This window comes from Narcine bancroftii, chromosome 1 (genome assembly GCF_036971445.1).
Source record: "Narcine bancroftii isolate sNarBan1 chromosome 1, sNarBan1.hap1, whole genome shotgun sequence".
Classification (NCBI taxonomy): domain Eukaryota; kingdom Metazoa; phylum Chordata; class Chondrichthyes; order Torpediniformes; family Narcinidae; genus Narcine; species Narcine bancroftii.
The window spans coordinates 196852314-196864489 of NC_091469.1; the positions used below are offsets into that span (position 1 = coordinate 196852314).

At 39.9% G+C, this 12176-nt stretch overlaps 1 protein-coding gene across 1 annotated transcript in view; it reads left to right on the forward strand.

The window, feature by feature from the left end:
• Window positions 1-12176, forward strand: part of c5 (complement component 5) — a 118647-nt gene that overhangs the window by 82855 nt on the left and 23616 nt on the right. Inside the window, exons 26-31 of the mRNA XM_069887522.1 lie at window positions 3660-3819; window positions 3912-4007; window positions 5967-6138; window positions 9979-10181; window positions 11738-11890; window positions 12012-12074. Of these exons, the coding sequence (XP_069743623.1) occupies window positions 3660-3819; window positions 3912-4007; window positions 5967-6138; window positions 9979-10181; window positions 11738-11890; window positions 12012-12074 (847 nt within the window). The remainder of the gene's footprint in view (window positions 1-3659; window positions 3820-3911; window positions 4008-5966; window positions 6139-9978; window positions 10182-11737; window positions 11891-12011; window positions 12075-12176) is intronic.

Consider the following 12176-nt stretch of genomic DNA (forward strand, 5'->3'; position numbering starts at 1 on the left):
TCAATTGTACTCTGATTAAAAAGTTGCCAAAATGGGGTCTGGTGGCCTTGCCCTCCTCAACCTCCTTTGGAAGTCTAGGTGCTGCTGTGACCACCTGACTAATGAGGAGATGTTGTGGGTCCAGGTTAGATTACCCTTTATATTCATGCGAAGGATCTCCACTCTCTCCATGACAGAACCATTGATGTATAATGCAGAAATGTGATGGTCTAAAACTAAGGGTGGGAGGAAACCCACATGGTCATGGAAAGAACATACAAGCGCCTTAAAGGCAGCAGCGGATACGAACATGGGTTGGTAGACTGGCTTTGTTTTCCTTGGAATGGCAGAGACTAAAGAGGATTTCATAGAGATATATAATAATCTGAGAGAAAAGCAGTAAATGGTAGGAAACCTTTCCTACAACAGAGATGTCAAAAACTAGAGGACATAAGGTTAGGGTGATGGATAAATTGTTTAGAGGGCATTTGAAGGGAAAAGCTCAGCCTGAATGAGTGGTAGAGGCAGGTAGTCAAACAGCGTATTGAAAGCATATACACAAGCATTTGAATCGCCAACAAATAGAATGTTATGCACCACATACTGGTGAATGGGAGAAGTGCTGATAAGCATGTGATAGTATCAACATGGGGAGCTAAAGGGCCTCTTACTAAGCTGTACAACATGATTAGTGATTTAGAAGTTTAAATGCAATAAAATATCCATTTGGATCTTTAAGCATCTTGATTCTGGGTATAAATCTCTATTGGGTGGTAAATCTGGGATCAGTTGTTGATTAATGAGAATATTTTATCAAATCAAGACTACAAAAGGCAGTGGATATGATTGATTCATTTTCCACAGGCCATTGATGCAGATATGCAATTGTATTCTTCAGTGCTATTGGGTTTGCAACTGATGACTTGTAACCTACTTTTACAGGAAAACTTTTATTTTACTAAAACTCAATTTGTGAAACATAAATTTCTGATCATGCAAGGGGTTATGGTAGAAAATTCTGGAGAAGCTCAGCAGATTAAACAGTGTCTTGTTTTGTAAAAATACATAACCGACATTTTAGGCTTAAGCCCTTCAACAAAGTATGAGAAAATCCCAGCAGGCATCTGAACAAGAGTGGGGGGGGGGGGGTGGGGGGAGGTGGCAAAGGCAGGAGATGATAGATGGAGAAAGGAAGGAGGGAACAGCAGCAATAAGGGGGAAGAGGGATGACTGGATGGGTGGAAGAATGGGAAAATTAGGGAAGAGGTAAGAAAAGGTAAGCAGGTTTAATGGAAATGTTAATGCCATCTGGATGCAGAATGCCCAGATGGAAAATAAGGTGTTGTCCCTCCAATCTGCGGGTTGTCTGGGTAGGATAGTACATAAGGCATGGACAGACGTGAGCATGGGAGTTTGACTCGGAATTGAAATCGTTGGCCACTGGGAGGTTGCTGTGGTTGAATGGAGAGGAGGTGCTGAGCGAAGTGATCTCCCACTCTGTGACTGGTCTCTTCAGTGTAGAGAATACCACAAAGGGTGTACCAGATGCAATAAGTAAGTCCTTTGGATGTACAAGTGAAGTGTTGCTTCATTTGAAAGGCCTGTTTTGGCCCTCGGACCGTGGTGAAGGAGGAAGTGTGGGCACAAGTGTGACACCTCCTACAGGCACAGGGAAGGTGCCAGGTGTGCAATGGGTAGGGAGGGATGAGTGCACGAGAGAATCACAGAGGGAGCAGTCTCTGCGGAAGGCTGAGAGGGGAGGAGAAGGAAAAATGTGTCTGGTCGTGGTATTCTGTAGTAAATGCTGGAAATTTTGGCAGATAATGTGCTGGATGCAGAGGCTGGAGGGGTGGTAGGTGAGGATGAAGATGATTCTAAGTTTTCTGCATCTGGGTGCAGAGGGGGTCAGGGTAGATGAGCGGGAAATGTATGAGATGTGGGTGAGGGCTGAGTTGATAGTGGTGAAGGGAAGGCACATTTGTGGAATAAGACATTTCAGAAGATCTGGACTGGAAGACTCATCTTGGGAACAGATGTGGCAGAGACGAAGAAATTGAGAGGAGATTAAATCCTTGCAGGTGACAGGGTGTGAGGAAGTGTAGTGCAGGTAGTTGTCGGAGTGGAGGGTTTGTAGCATATGTCGGTGGAAAGCTTGTCTCCAAGATGGAAACAGAGAGATCCAGAAGGGGGAGAGAGTTATCAGAGATGGAGCAGTTGTGTTCAAGATCAGGGTGGAAGTAGATCTTCAAGCTTATCATGGGTGCAAAAGGCAGCCCTGATGTAGTCATTGATATACCGGAGGAAGAGTTGAGGGTCTTGCCTATATAGACTTGAGCATGGATTGCTCCACAAAACCCACAAACAGACAGGTGTAGCTGGAACCCATGCGGTACCCGTGGCTATTCCTTTGATTTGGAGGAAGTGGTATGAGTTAAAGGAGATGTGAAGACAAGTTCTGCCAGGTGGAGGAGGGTGTTGGTAGAGGGTGACTGATTGGGTCTTTAGTCCAGGAAGAAGAGAAGTGCTTTCAGGTCTCCTGTGTAAAGGGATTGGACATCCGTAGTGAAGATGAGGCAGTCCAGTTCATGGAATCTGAAGTCATTGAGGAGATTGAAGGCATGTGAAGTGTTGCAGATGTAGTTGGGGTGAGATTGGACAAGGGGAAAAAAGATAGAGTCATGGTGAGATGAAACTAGTTCAGGGGGGCAGGAGCAGACAGAAACAATGGGTCAACCGGATGGTTGGGTTTGTCTATCTTGGGTAGAAAGTAGAAATGGGCAGTCCAGGGGTGGGAGACAATGAAGTTGATGGCCGTGGAGGAGAGGTAGCTAGAGGTGACGAGGTTGGAGATGGTTTTGGAGACAGAGGTGGGATCCTGTAGGAGGGGTTAATAGGAGGAGGTGTCTGAGACCTGTCAACTGGCCTCGACAAGGAAGAGGTCAGTGCGCCAGACCACAACTCCCCCACTCTCGTCTGCAGGTTTATGGTGAGGCTGGGATTGTTGCATAGAGAGTGGATGGCAATTTCTGAGGAAGTGAGGTTGGAATACAAGGGGGGGGGGTAGTAAAATTGAGACAGTTGATGTCTTGGCAACCGTTGGAAATAAAAAATGTCCAAAGCGAGCAGCTGGTTAGGATGACATGTCCAGGAAGGGGAAGAAGGCTTGAAGTTGGAGAAAGGGTTTTGGTGGTGGGGTGGGGTGGGGGGGTGGAGAGTCACAGTCATGAAAGTAAGCCGGAAGCGATGGAAGAAGAGTACAGAATCCCAGAATGCGTGGATGAAGATAAGGCCTCTGCTGAGGACTGAGTGCTCCAGCTCAGAGGAGAAAGCCAGAGGGGATGGTAAAAACCAAGCAGGATTTAGAGTAGGGATTGGTGTTGTGGAGGTTGTTGGGCGATGGGAAGGAGGACGACTGGGAAGGTCTGAGGGTGGAGATGGAAGGTAGGGGAAGTTGGAGGGAAGAGGAGAGTGGTTGGTGGGGGAGGGGGTGGGAGTGGTCAGAAGGTGGAGGTGAGGGGCTGGGGAAGATCAGAGGGGGGAGATTGGAGGTGGGGGAGGTCAAAGGAAGGAGTTAGGTAGGGGTTATTAACTGGTGTCATAGTTGTATTATCTTTTGTATTACATTACAGAATTCTGCCATATTTTGCATTCATCAAAATAGCATGTTCATTTATTTACAGGGTTACAGCTTTTGTATTAAGGGTGTTTGCACAAGTCAGTAGATATCTTTCACTGGATAAACAATTAATATGTAAAACAACACTTTGGCTCATCCATAACTGTCAAAACTCTGATGGATCCTATCGCGAGAATTCCAATTATATTCCAATACAATTGCAGGTTGGTACAGAACTGAGCTTGATTTAACTTTTGATCATAATCCACAGCAGATATCCATGTTGGTAAATTTGTATTCTATATGTTTATCACAGGGTTCAGTGAAGGATAAAGCTAAAGAAAGAACAATATATTTGACTGCATTTACCCAAATTGCTATTCAAAAGGCATTTTACACTTGTGAAACTGAGGTGAGTAAAAATAAATATATGCATATGTAATCTTTTTTTGCATGATGATTGATAAATATATTTAATCAGCTTGAATTATTCAGTGTTATGAGCCCAGAGGACCCCAAAGCCCATCAGCCATAGAAATTCACCAAGACAAATGGATACTTAAACAAAAGTTGTTTTTAATTATCTTTAAATATGAAAATAGAATCATACTTTAACTTAACTCTATTGACTTACTTAACCTAACTTAACCCCCTTCTAATTCTAAGCGCATGTGTATGTAATGTTTGTGTAAGTTCAAAAAAGTTCTTTGGCTCACAGTCCAATCTCACTTCTCATTCCTCCAAGTTCACTGGTTTCAGGCAATTCTTATAGTGTGCACAGAATTTACCAATTATAAAGTTCACCAGGCTTTGGTGCTTGGAAGGTAAATGGTTACTGCTCAGGAAGGTTCTTGTCAATTTTCAGAGAGAGATTTGTTGTTCCAGGACATCCACAACTGATGTTCTTCCTTCAGCTACTCCAGTGTCTTGCTGATGAAACTTCCCCCTTCAGAATTCTCCAGATGATAACCTCTTTCTTTCAGGTCACCACATAGTTCCTTTTTGTTTCACTTATTCCAAGTGAAACATTAGATAGCCAGTCCTCTCCTCTTGCATGAACCATAAGGACTTTGACCAGGGTGTCTTACAACTGGGTTTTCCATAAGTTTGTCAGCTTGTCCTGTTCCAGTCCCAGCTACTTCTGTTGGCTGTAATACTGTACAAGTAATCTCTCTCTCTCCCCCTGTCAGAGAGAAAGCCTGTTTGACTCTCTCTGCTTGCAAAGCCACATGACCCTCTTACAACAGAAAGGTCTCTTCCAGACAGCAGCGGCTCTGACATGCTCTTTCATCTGTTGCCTTTTGTAAACAAGAATCCATTAGTGAAGTCTCTTGAGTACTCTTCAAAGGTCTTGCAAAATATCTGAGGCCCCGATATGTCTAGCATGAGGCAGAGCTCCAATATTTTAAATAACATCTGTTTTAAAGTGTTTGTATGTAACCTACTCTAACAAACCTTTCCCAATTTATCTCCCAAAAACATATCTATATACTCTGTCACATCAGTAATTAATTCCAATCTCATTTGAATCATTTAATACAATTGTGAGGAAACTATTACCCATTTCAAATAAAAATTGTACTTGAATTAAGCCATGGGTTCAGTAAAAGTTGAAATGTTAATTTGTGTACATGTTGGAAGTGATTTGATAAAATATTATTTTTCATGCTTATACATTTGATAAATGTATTAATTAATTAATTAATACTGCCCCCTTAGAGGCTACACCACATTCAAGGGAAGCTATGGACTGCAATCCTAAATCCTAAATATTTTTATGTAATTAGTAGGAGAGAAGTATGGAAGCAAGCAACTAAACTTGATTGCTTCACAGTGAAGGAGGCCCATAAACTTTGAGCAGAGCCCTAAGGGGGTCATAACCAAAAAAAAAGATTGTGAATGGCTGTTGCAAATTGTCATTTGTGCCTCTTCATATTGTTTTTTGATTATAACAAAGTTGCAGGCTTTATTTAATGTAAAGGTTAAAATGACGACATTCTAGTCTTTCCGAGTGATTATAAAGAAAGATAGTCACAATATTTAATATATCAAAAACAATTACTGATACCTTGGAAACATGCTCTAAATTCGCATCAGCACACTTAGTATCTGTCCAGAGAGAAACCATATTAGTGTTTCAGGTCATTGACCTTTCCTCTCCACTGATGATAGCTGAATATTTTCTGCACATTCTTATGGTTTTTTTAAAAAAATGTTTGGAATGAATAATTATATTACTAATATAATGGAAGAGAATGGAAATTTTTCAGAAAGTGAAATGTGTTATTTCAAACTGAGCTGGACGAATTGTCCAGGTTTATTCCTTGTCTGACTATCATGTTCTTAAAATATTTTTACTGATTTCTTATAGGGAATTAATAGAGCCATTCTTAATGCTAACAAATACTTAGCAGACAATGTGAATGACATAAAGAGTACACTTGTATTAGCAATAACAGCTTATGCACTGGGATTGAAATACCATGATACACACAATTTTTATCAAGCCCTGGAAAAATTGAAGAATGAAGCCTTTGTAATAGGTAATAATACATAAATAGTATTAGTTGTCAAATAATTTATATATACATGTTTAATTAAGTAAAAAACAGAGTAAGGTTGAAATATTGTGCCACAGAGTCAGAGCTGGGTTCACTAGTGTTTTATATTTTTAAAAATTTTAATTTTAAATTTAGACACACAGCATGGAAACAGGCCATTTTGGCCGACAAGTTTGTGCCACCTGATTTTACGCCCAATGAACCTACACCCTGGTACGTTTTGAACAGTGGGAGGAAATCGGGGGAAACTCACGCAGATAAGGGGAGAACGTCCAAACTCCTTACAGACAGCCTTGGATTTATTGGTCCCAATTATTGGCATTCTAAAGGGGTTGTGCTAACTACTATGCCAACCCTGCCACCCCAAACCATCAAAGATGTAGGTGTATAAATCAGAAGTACAATTTCTAAATTTCAAATATAAGACATGTAAAAATCTATCTCCCTGCTCTGAAACTGTGGCGTGTATGCTCAGAAGATTGTTCATAATCAGGATTTATTGTCATGAAATTTGGTCTTTATCAGCAGCAAATCATATATTATCACCATCTTACAACATCGCTATAGAAAGAAAGAAATCGATGATAATAACAATATTAGTGCACGAAAAATAAGCCAGAGTCTTTGGTTCATTCATTATTCAGGATTTTGATGGCAGATGGAAAGAAGCAGTCGTTGCGCCACTGAGTGCTCGTCTTTAGGCTCCTGTACCTTTTCCTTGAAGGGAGCAGAGTGAAGAGGGCTGGGTGGTGAGGGACTTTGAGAAGAGAGGCTGCTTTTTGAAGAAACCCCCTCATATAGTTATCCTCGATGGAGTGAAGTCTGGTACTTGTGATGTTGCAGGCCAAGTTAACAACCCTTTGGAGTTTATTCTTCTCCTGAGAGTTGGCGCCTTCATATCATGCAGATGCCACCAGCCAGAATGCTCTCCACAGTACACCTGTAGAAGTTTACAAGAGGTTTCAGTGACATACTGAATCTCCTCAGACCTCCTCACGAAGTGAGCCTTCTTTGTGATCGCATCAATGTGGAGGCTCAAGGAGAGATCCTCAGAGATGTCAACCTCCAAGAATTTGAAGCTCTTGACCCTCTCCACTACTGAGCTCTCATGTTCCCCTGACTTCCTCCTGAAGTCCGCAATCATCTCCATGGTTTGGCTGGCATTGAGCACAAGGTTGTTGTTGTTATACCATTCAACGAGCTGATCTATCTCCCTCCTGTACTCTTCCTCATTGCCGTTTGTGATTCTGCCGACAACTGTGGTGACGTCGGCAAACTTGTGGGTGGCATTGAAATTGTGACTGGCCACACAGTCACGGGTGTATAACGAGTAGAGCAGTGGGCTAAGCACGCATCCTTGGGGTGCGCCTGTGTTGATGATTAGTGAGGAGGAGACGTTTCCAATTCATACTGACTGTGGTCTTCCGATGAGAAAGTCAAATTTTCAGTTGCAGAAGGGGTACAGAGGCCTAGAGTTTGTAGTTTATTGACCAAGACCGAGGGAATAATGGTATTTAAGACCAACCTGTAGTCAATGAAGAGCAGCCGTATGTATGAATTGCTGTTTTTGAATGATCCAAACCTGAGTGGAGAGCCAACGATATTGCATCTGCTGTGGAGCGATTGTGACGATAGGCAAATTGCAGTGGGTCCAGATCTTTACTTAGTTACGTGTTAATTCTGACCATATCCATTATCTCAAAGCATTTCATCACAGTAGAATTTAGTGCTACTGAGTGGTAGTCATTGAGGCAGCTCACACTATTCTTCTTGGGTACTGGGCCAATTGATGCTCTTTTGAAGCTGGTGGGAACAATGAGAGGTTGAAAATGGGAATGAGGCGTTGTCCTCAGGGGAGACATTGAATAAGATTGCTGACATTCACTGGAGTTTGGATGGATGATTGTTGATCTCATTCGAGGCTTTTAAATTTCTGAGGGAAATCTACTGGAAAGATTCTGACAACTATTCTCTATCCTGAGCGGAATACAAAGTTAGCATGGTCAATACCTAATTACCAGTAAATGAACATAAATTTCTTTATGAGAATGATTGGAATTATCCATATCAAGGGGACTTGGTTGCTTAGCCATGGTAAGTATACAGGACTGAGATTAATAGACCTTTGAACACAAGGGATTTTAGGATATGGGATTTGAGAGGGAAAATGGAGATATGTATAAGTGTTGCATTTTGGAAGGACAAACCAAAGTGGGACACACATGGGAAATGGTAGGGCAATGAGAAGTGCAGTAGAACAGAGGGATCTGGGAATACAGATGATAATTCCCTGAAATTGGCATCACAGGTAGATAGGATCATAAAGAGAGATTTTAACACATTGGCCTTCATAAATCAAAGTATTAAGTATTGGAGTTGTTATGGTAAAGTCGTTTAAGACATTGGTGAGATCAAAATTGGAGTAGTGTGTGCAATTTTGGTCACCTAACTACAGGAAAGGTATCAATAAAATTGAAAGAGTGCAGAGAAGATTTACCAGGATGTTGACAGGACTTCTGGAACTGACATTTAGGGAAAGGTTAAACAGGTTAAGACTTTATTCTCTGGAGCGTAGAAGAAGGATGAGAGATTTGATCGACGTATATAAAATTATGGCGTGTATAGACAGAGTAAATGCAAATATACTTTTTCCACTGAAGTAGGTGGGATATACAAGCCAGAGGACATGGGTGAAGGGTGAAATGGGAGAAGTTTAGGGGAAACATTAGGGGAATTTCTTCACATAGAGTGTGGTGGGATGGTGGCATGAACTGACAGCTGAAATGGACTTGATTTTGACATTTAAGAAAAGTTTGGACAGGTACACAGATGGGAGGTGAATGGAGGGATATTGCCTGGGTGCAGGTCAATAGGAGTAGGCAGACTAATAGTTTGGCACAGATAAGAAGGGCTAAAGATCCAGTTTTCTGTGCTGTGATGTTCTATGGTTTGAAATATCAGTCACAATTTAGATAAATGTTTTAGCAGACTCAAGAGGCTATAAAAAGTAGCAAACCTAACAGTAGGGTTTATTCTTAAAAGCATAGAATTGAAAAGCAGAGAAATATTGTTAAGTTTACATAGAACTTTAGCCATCACACAATTTTGAACACACTATGAACATTCTGAGTCAGCATTTTCTGAAAAAGACGAACAATATTGGATGTGCTACAAAAATGTTTACCAGTAAGGAACAGAAAAGAAATACTTTAACCATGAGGGAACATTGAACAGACTACAAGTACTCTCCCTAGAAAGCCCTTTTAAAAATGTGAATGTGATTTGATGGACTCTGTGATTATTTGTTAATTCAGAATTTCTGCTTTCATATTAAAAGCTTTGGTTCGAGGAAGCAGTTAAATGGGACCTATTCTGCCCTTTTTGCCTTTTCAAGCTAAAATTTGTATATATGTGCATTTTTTTAAAATGGCATGGAAGAGGAATCACCTATATGGTATAAAGCATGGAATAAAACTTGATTTGGAGAATGATAATTCACATTCATGCTTCAAGAATTATTTTGTTGTTAATATGCCAGGTTTCTAATAACAAAGTGCTGATGATGGACATAAAGAATATCTTTCTTCTTGGAGAGTACAAAACAAATCCTATCCAATCATACAAAAGGATATTTTAAAATATAAAGATGCGAAATATCATTAAGGAATTAAAGATTCCCCAAAAAAATCTTTTGTATATTGCAAACTGTAAAAAGGTGATTAAATTTAAGAGACGCTGCTGAAAAACTGAATAATTCCGATGGTGAAGAAATAATTTTCTTTACTGATGTGTAAATTGTGCTTTGTCTTTGCGTTTTAACAGGTAGTCGTCGTCCTTTACTTCGTTACTGGAAAAACACTCCAATAGGAGGGTCTTCTTCAAATGATGTAACAGCACAAGAAGTACAAACAACATCATATGCTCTTCTGGCTGTATTAGTTTCCACTGATAAATATTATGGAAACCCCATTGTTAAATGGCTTACTGAACAACAGCGTTATGGTGGAGGATTCCTTTCAACACAAGTAAATACATCTATTACTGCAAACTTGTTAGCAGCCTAATGTGTAGCAACTGTGTATAAAATTTTAGGAGTATCACTATGATATATTCAATATCCAAAATATCCAACTAAGTTGATGTAGTGCAATCAATAACCACAAACAGACTCGAAGTGATTGATTAAAGGCTTTAATATCCTGAAACATCAGGCACGTCTCTACATGCTGCAGGCCTGAACCCTGGTATGGAGGGAGGAGACTATGGCTATCAGCCTTTATTGAGAATTGTATGGGGAGGAGTTACAGGGTCGGAGGCGGGCCAGCCTGTCCAGTTGAGTGAAATCACACCTGCACTACCGTGTTCTACCACACTGAGCTAGAAGTTTGTGCATTTTCATTTGAGATAAATTTATAATACTGTAGTGATTGATTAATCAATTCTGAATCTCAGTTCCATGGAAGTCAAAGAGAAACAGAATTTGGAACTGAAGTACAAATGAAGTCACCATTATCTTACACATTTAGCAGACGTGACTCATGCAAAAGTCTTCCTTTGCATTATGTTTAATTCAATCTTGATTCAGTTAATTACAGTATATCTGTTGATTACTAAATTGTTCACTTATGCCATTGTTCACAGATCAGGGTATGTTTGGTAATGATAAAGTACATGGGTCAGGTATCTTTGAAAAGCAGCCATGAACAGCATATTATAACGTGACAGATTGGCAGTAGCAGCAGCCTTGAATGATTCTGAGGTGAGGAAGCTGAGAATACCAGTGAACTTGTCCTTGACTGAGCGACCATTCTAGTCGTATGTGTGAGCCTGTATTTGGGTGGCAGGAAGTTGCATATTTCACTGCTTTGTTGAGGCACAGCTTGTGTAGATGTAGCTCCTTGGAAGTCCAGCCATAAAGATGTGACCTTGTAAAGTAGGTTGATAAAGTGTTAAATTAGAAGCCCTCGGAATTATGGCCATGACTGCCTTTGATGCCTCCATTGTTAACACCATTTGCAAGAGAAATGTTGGGTGTAGATAAATTCCTTGTGGGAACAAGATTTATGTAGAAAAATCATTATAAATTCATCATCAGTGTGGACATTGTTTAAAATAAGCACTGGGGCTGTTGAATGGTGTAAAGCAGCCTGGGAAAGAATGCAGTTTCAGTGATAATCACTTAATTCATAAAGTTGGAAAAAACTTTTTTCCATGACTAAACTAGGAATGTTATTTTGCAGACCAGTGAGTTTGAAAATTGCACTGGAAGGGAAAGTTGATTGACACACTGTTGTTGATGTTATTTGAGGAGTTTTATAGTAAAATCATGTTCCAGTGTTCATAAAATTTCCTTTGGAAGGTTAAGGGTCAAATTTCCTTTTGGGCATTAAGACGCTCCAAAATGTGTTGAATTTTCTTTGACACCATGCTACTTTCAACTTTGTGACACTTTTTAAAGTTAAAAAATAATATTTTGGGATTTATATCATATTCTTTTGTATTGTTTTTTCTTTGACACCTATCAATAAGAGTTGTTTGATTTCAATACTACATTCTAAATCCCTAACTTTTTTAATGGTAGGACACTGTAACAGCCCTTGAAGCTCTGACAGAATATGCTATTAATATGAAACGGGCTAAGCTTGATATGTCAATAACAGTTGCCTACAAACATTTTGGCAAAATTCAAAGTTTTGAACTGAATGAACAAAAGCCATTTGCAAGCTCAATAGAGGCAAGTATATTTATGGTTTGAAACTCGAAAACTAATGATGCAAGATACTTCATTATAGCACTGCATTTCATTGTAATAATATTGTTTGTGTTTTGTCCTTTTATTTACTTGTATTTTTCAGATTGAAAAAAAAGACAACGTAATTGTTACAGTTCCTGGCAGAACTGGAACCGCTCTTGTTAATGTAGGTAACAAATTGCTGTTATTACCTTATTTCAATGAACAAAATGTGAACTCATTGTAATTTGCATCCTTTATGCTGTGATGGACTTCTGTTTTCGAAATT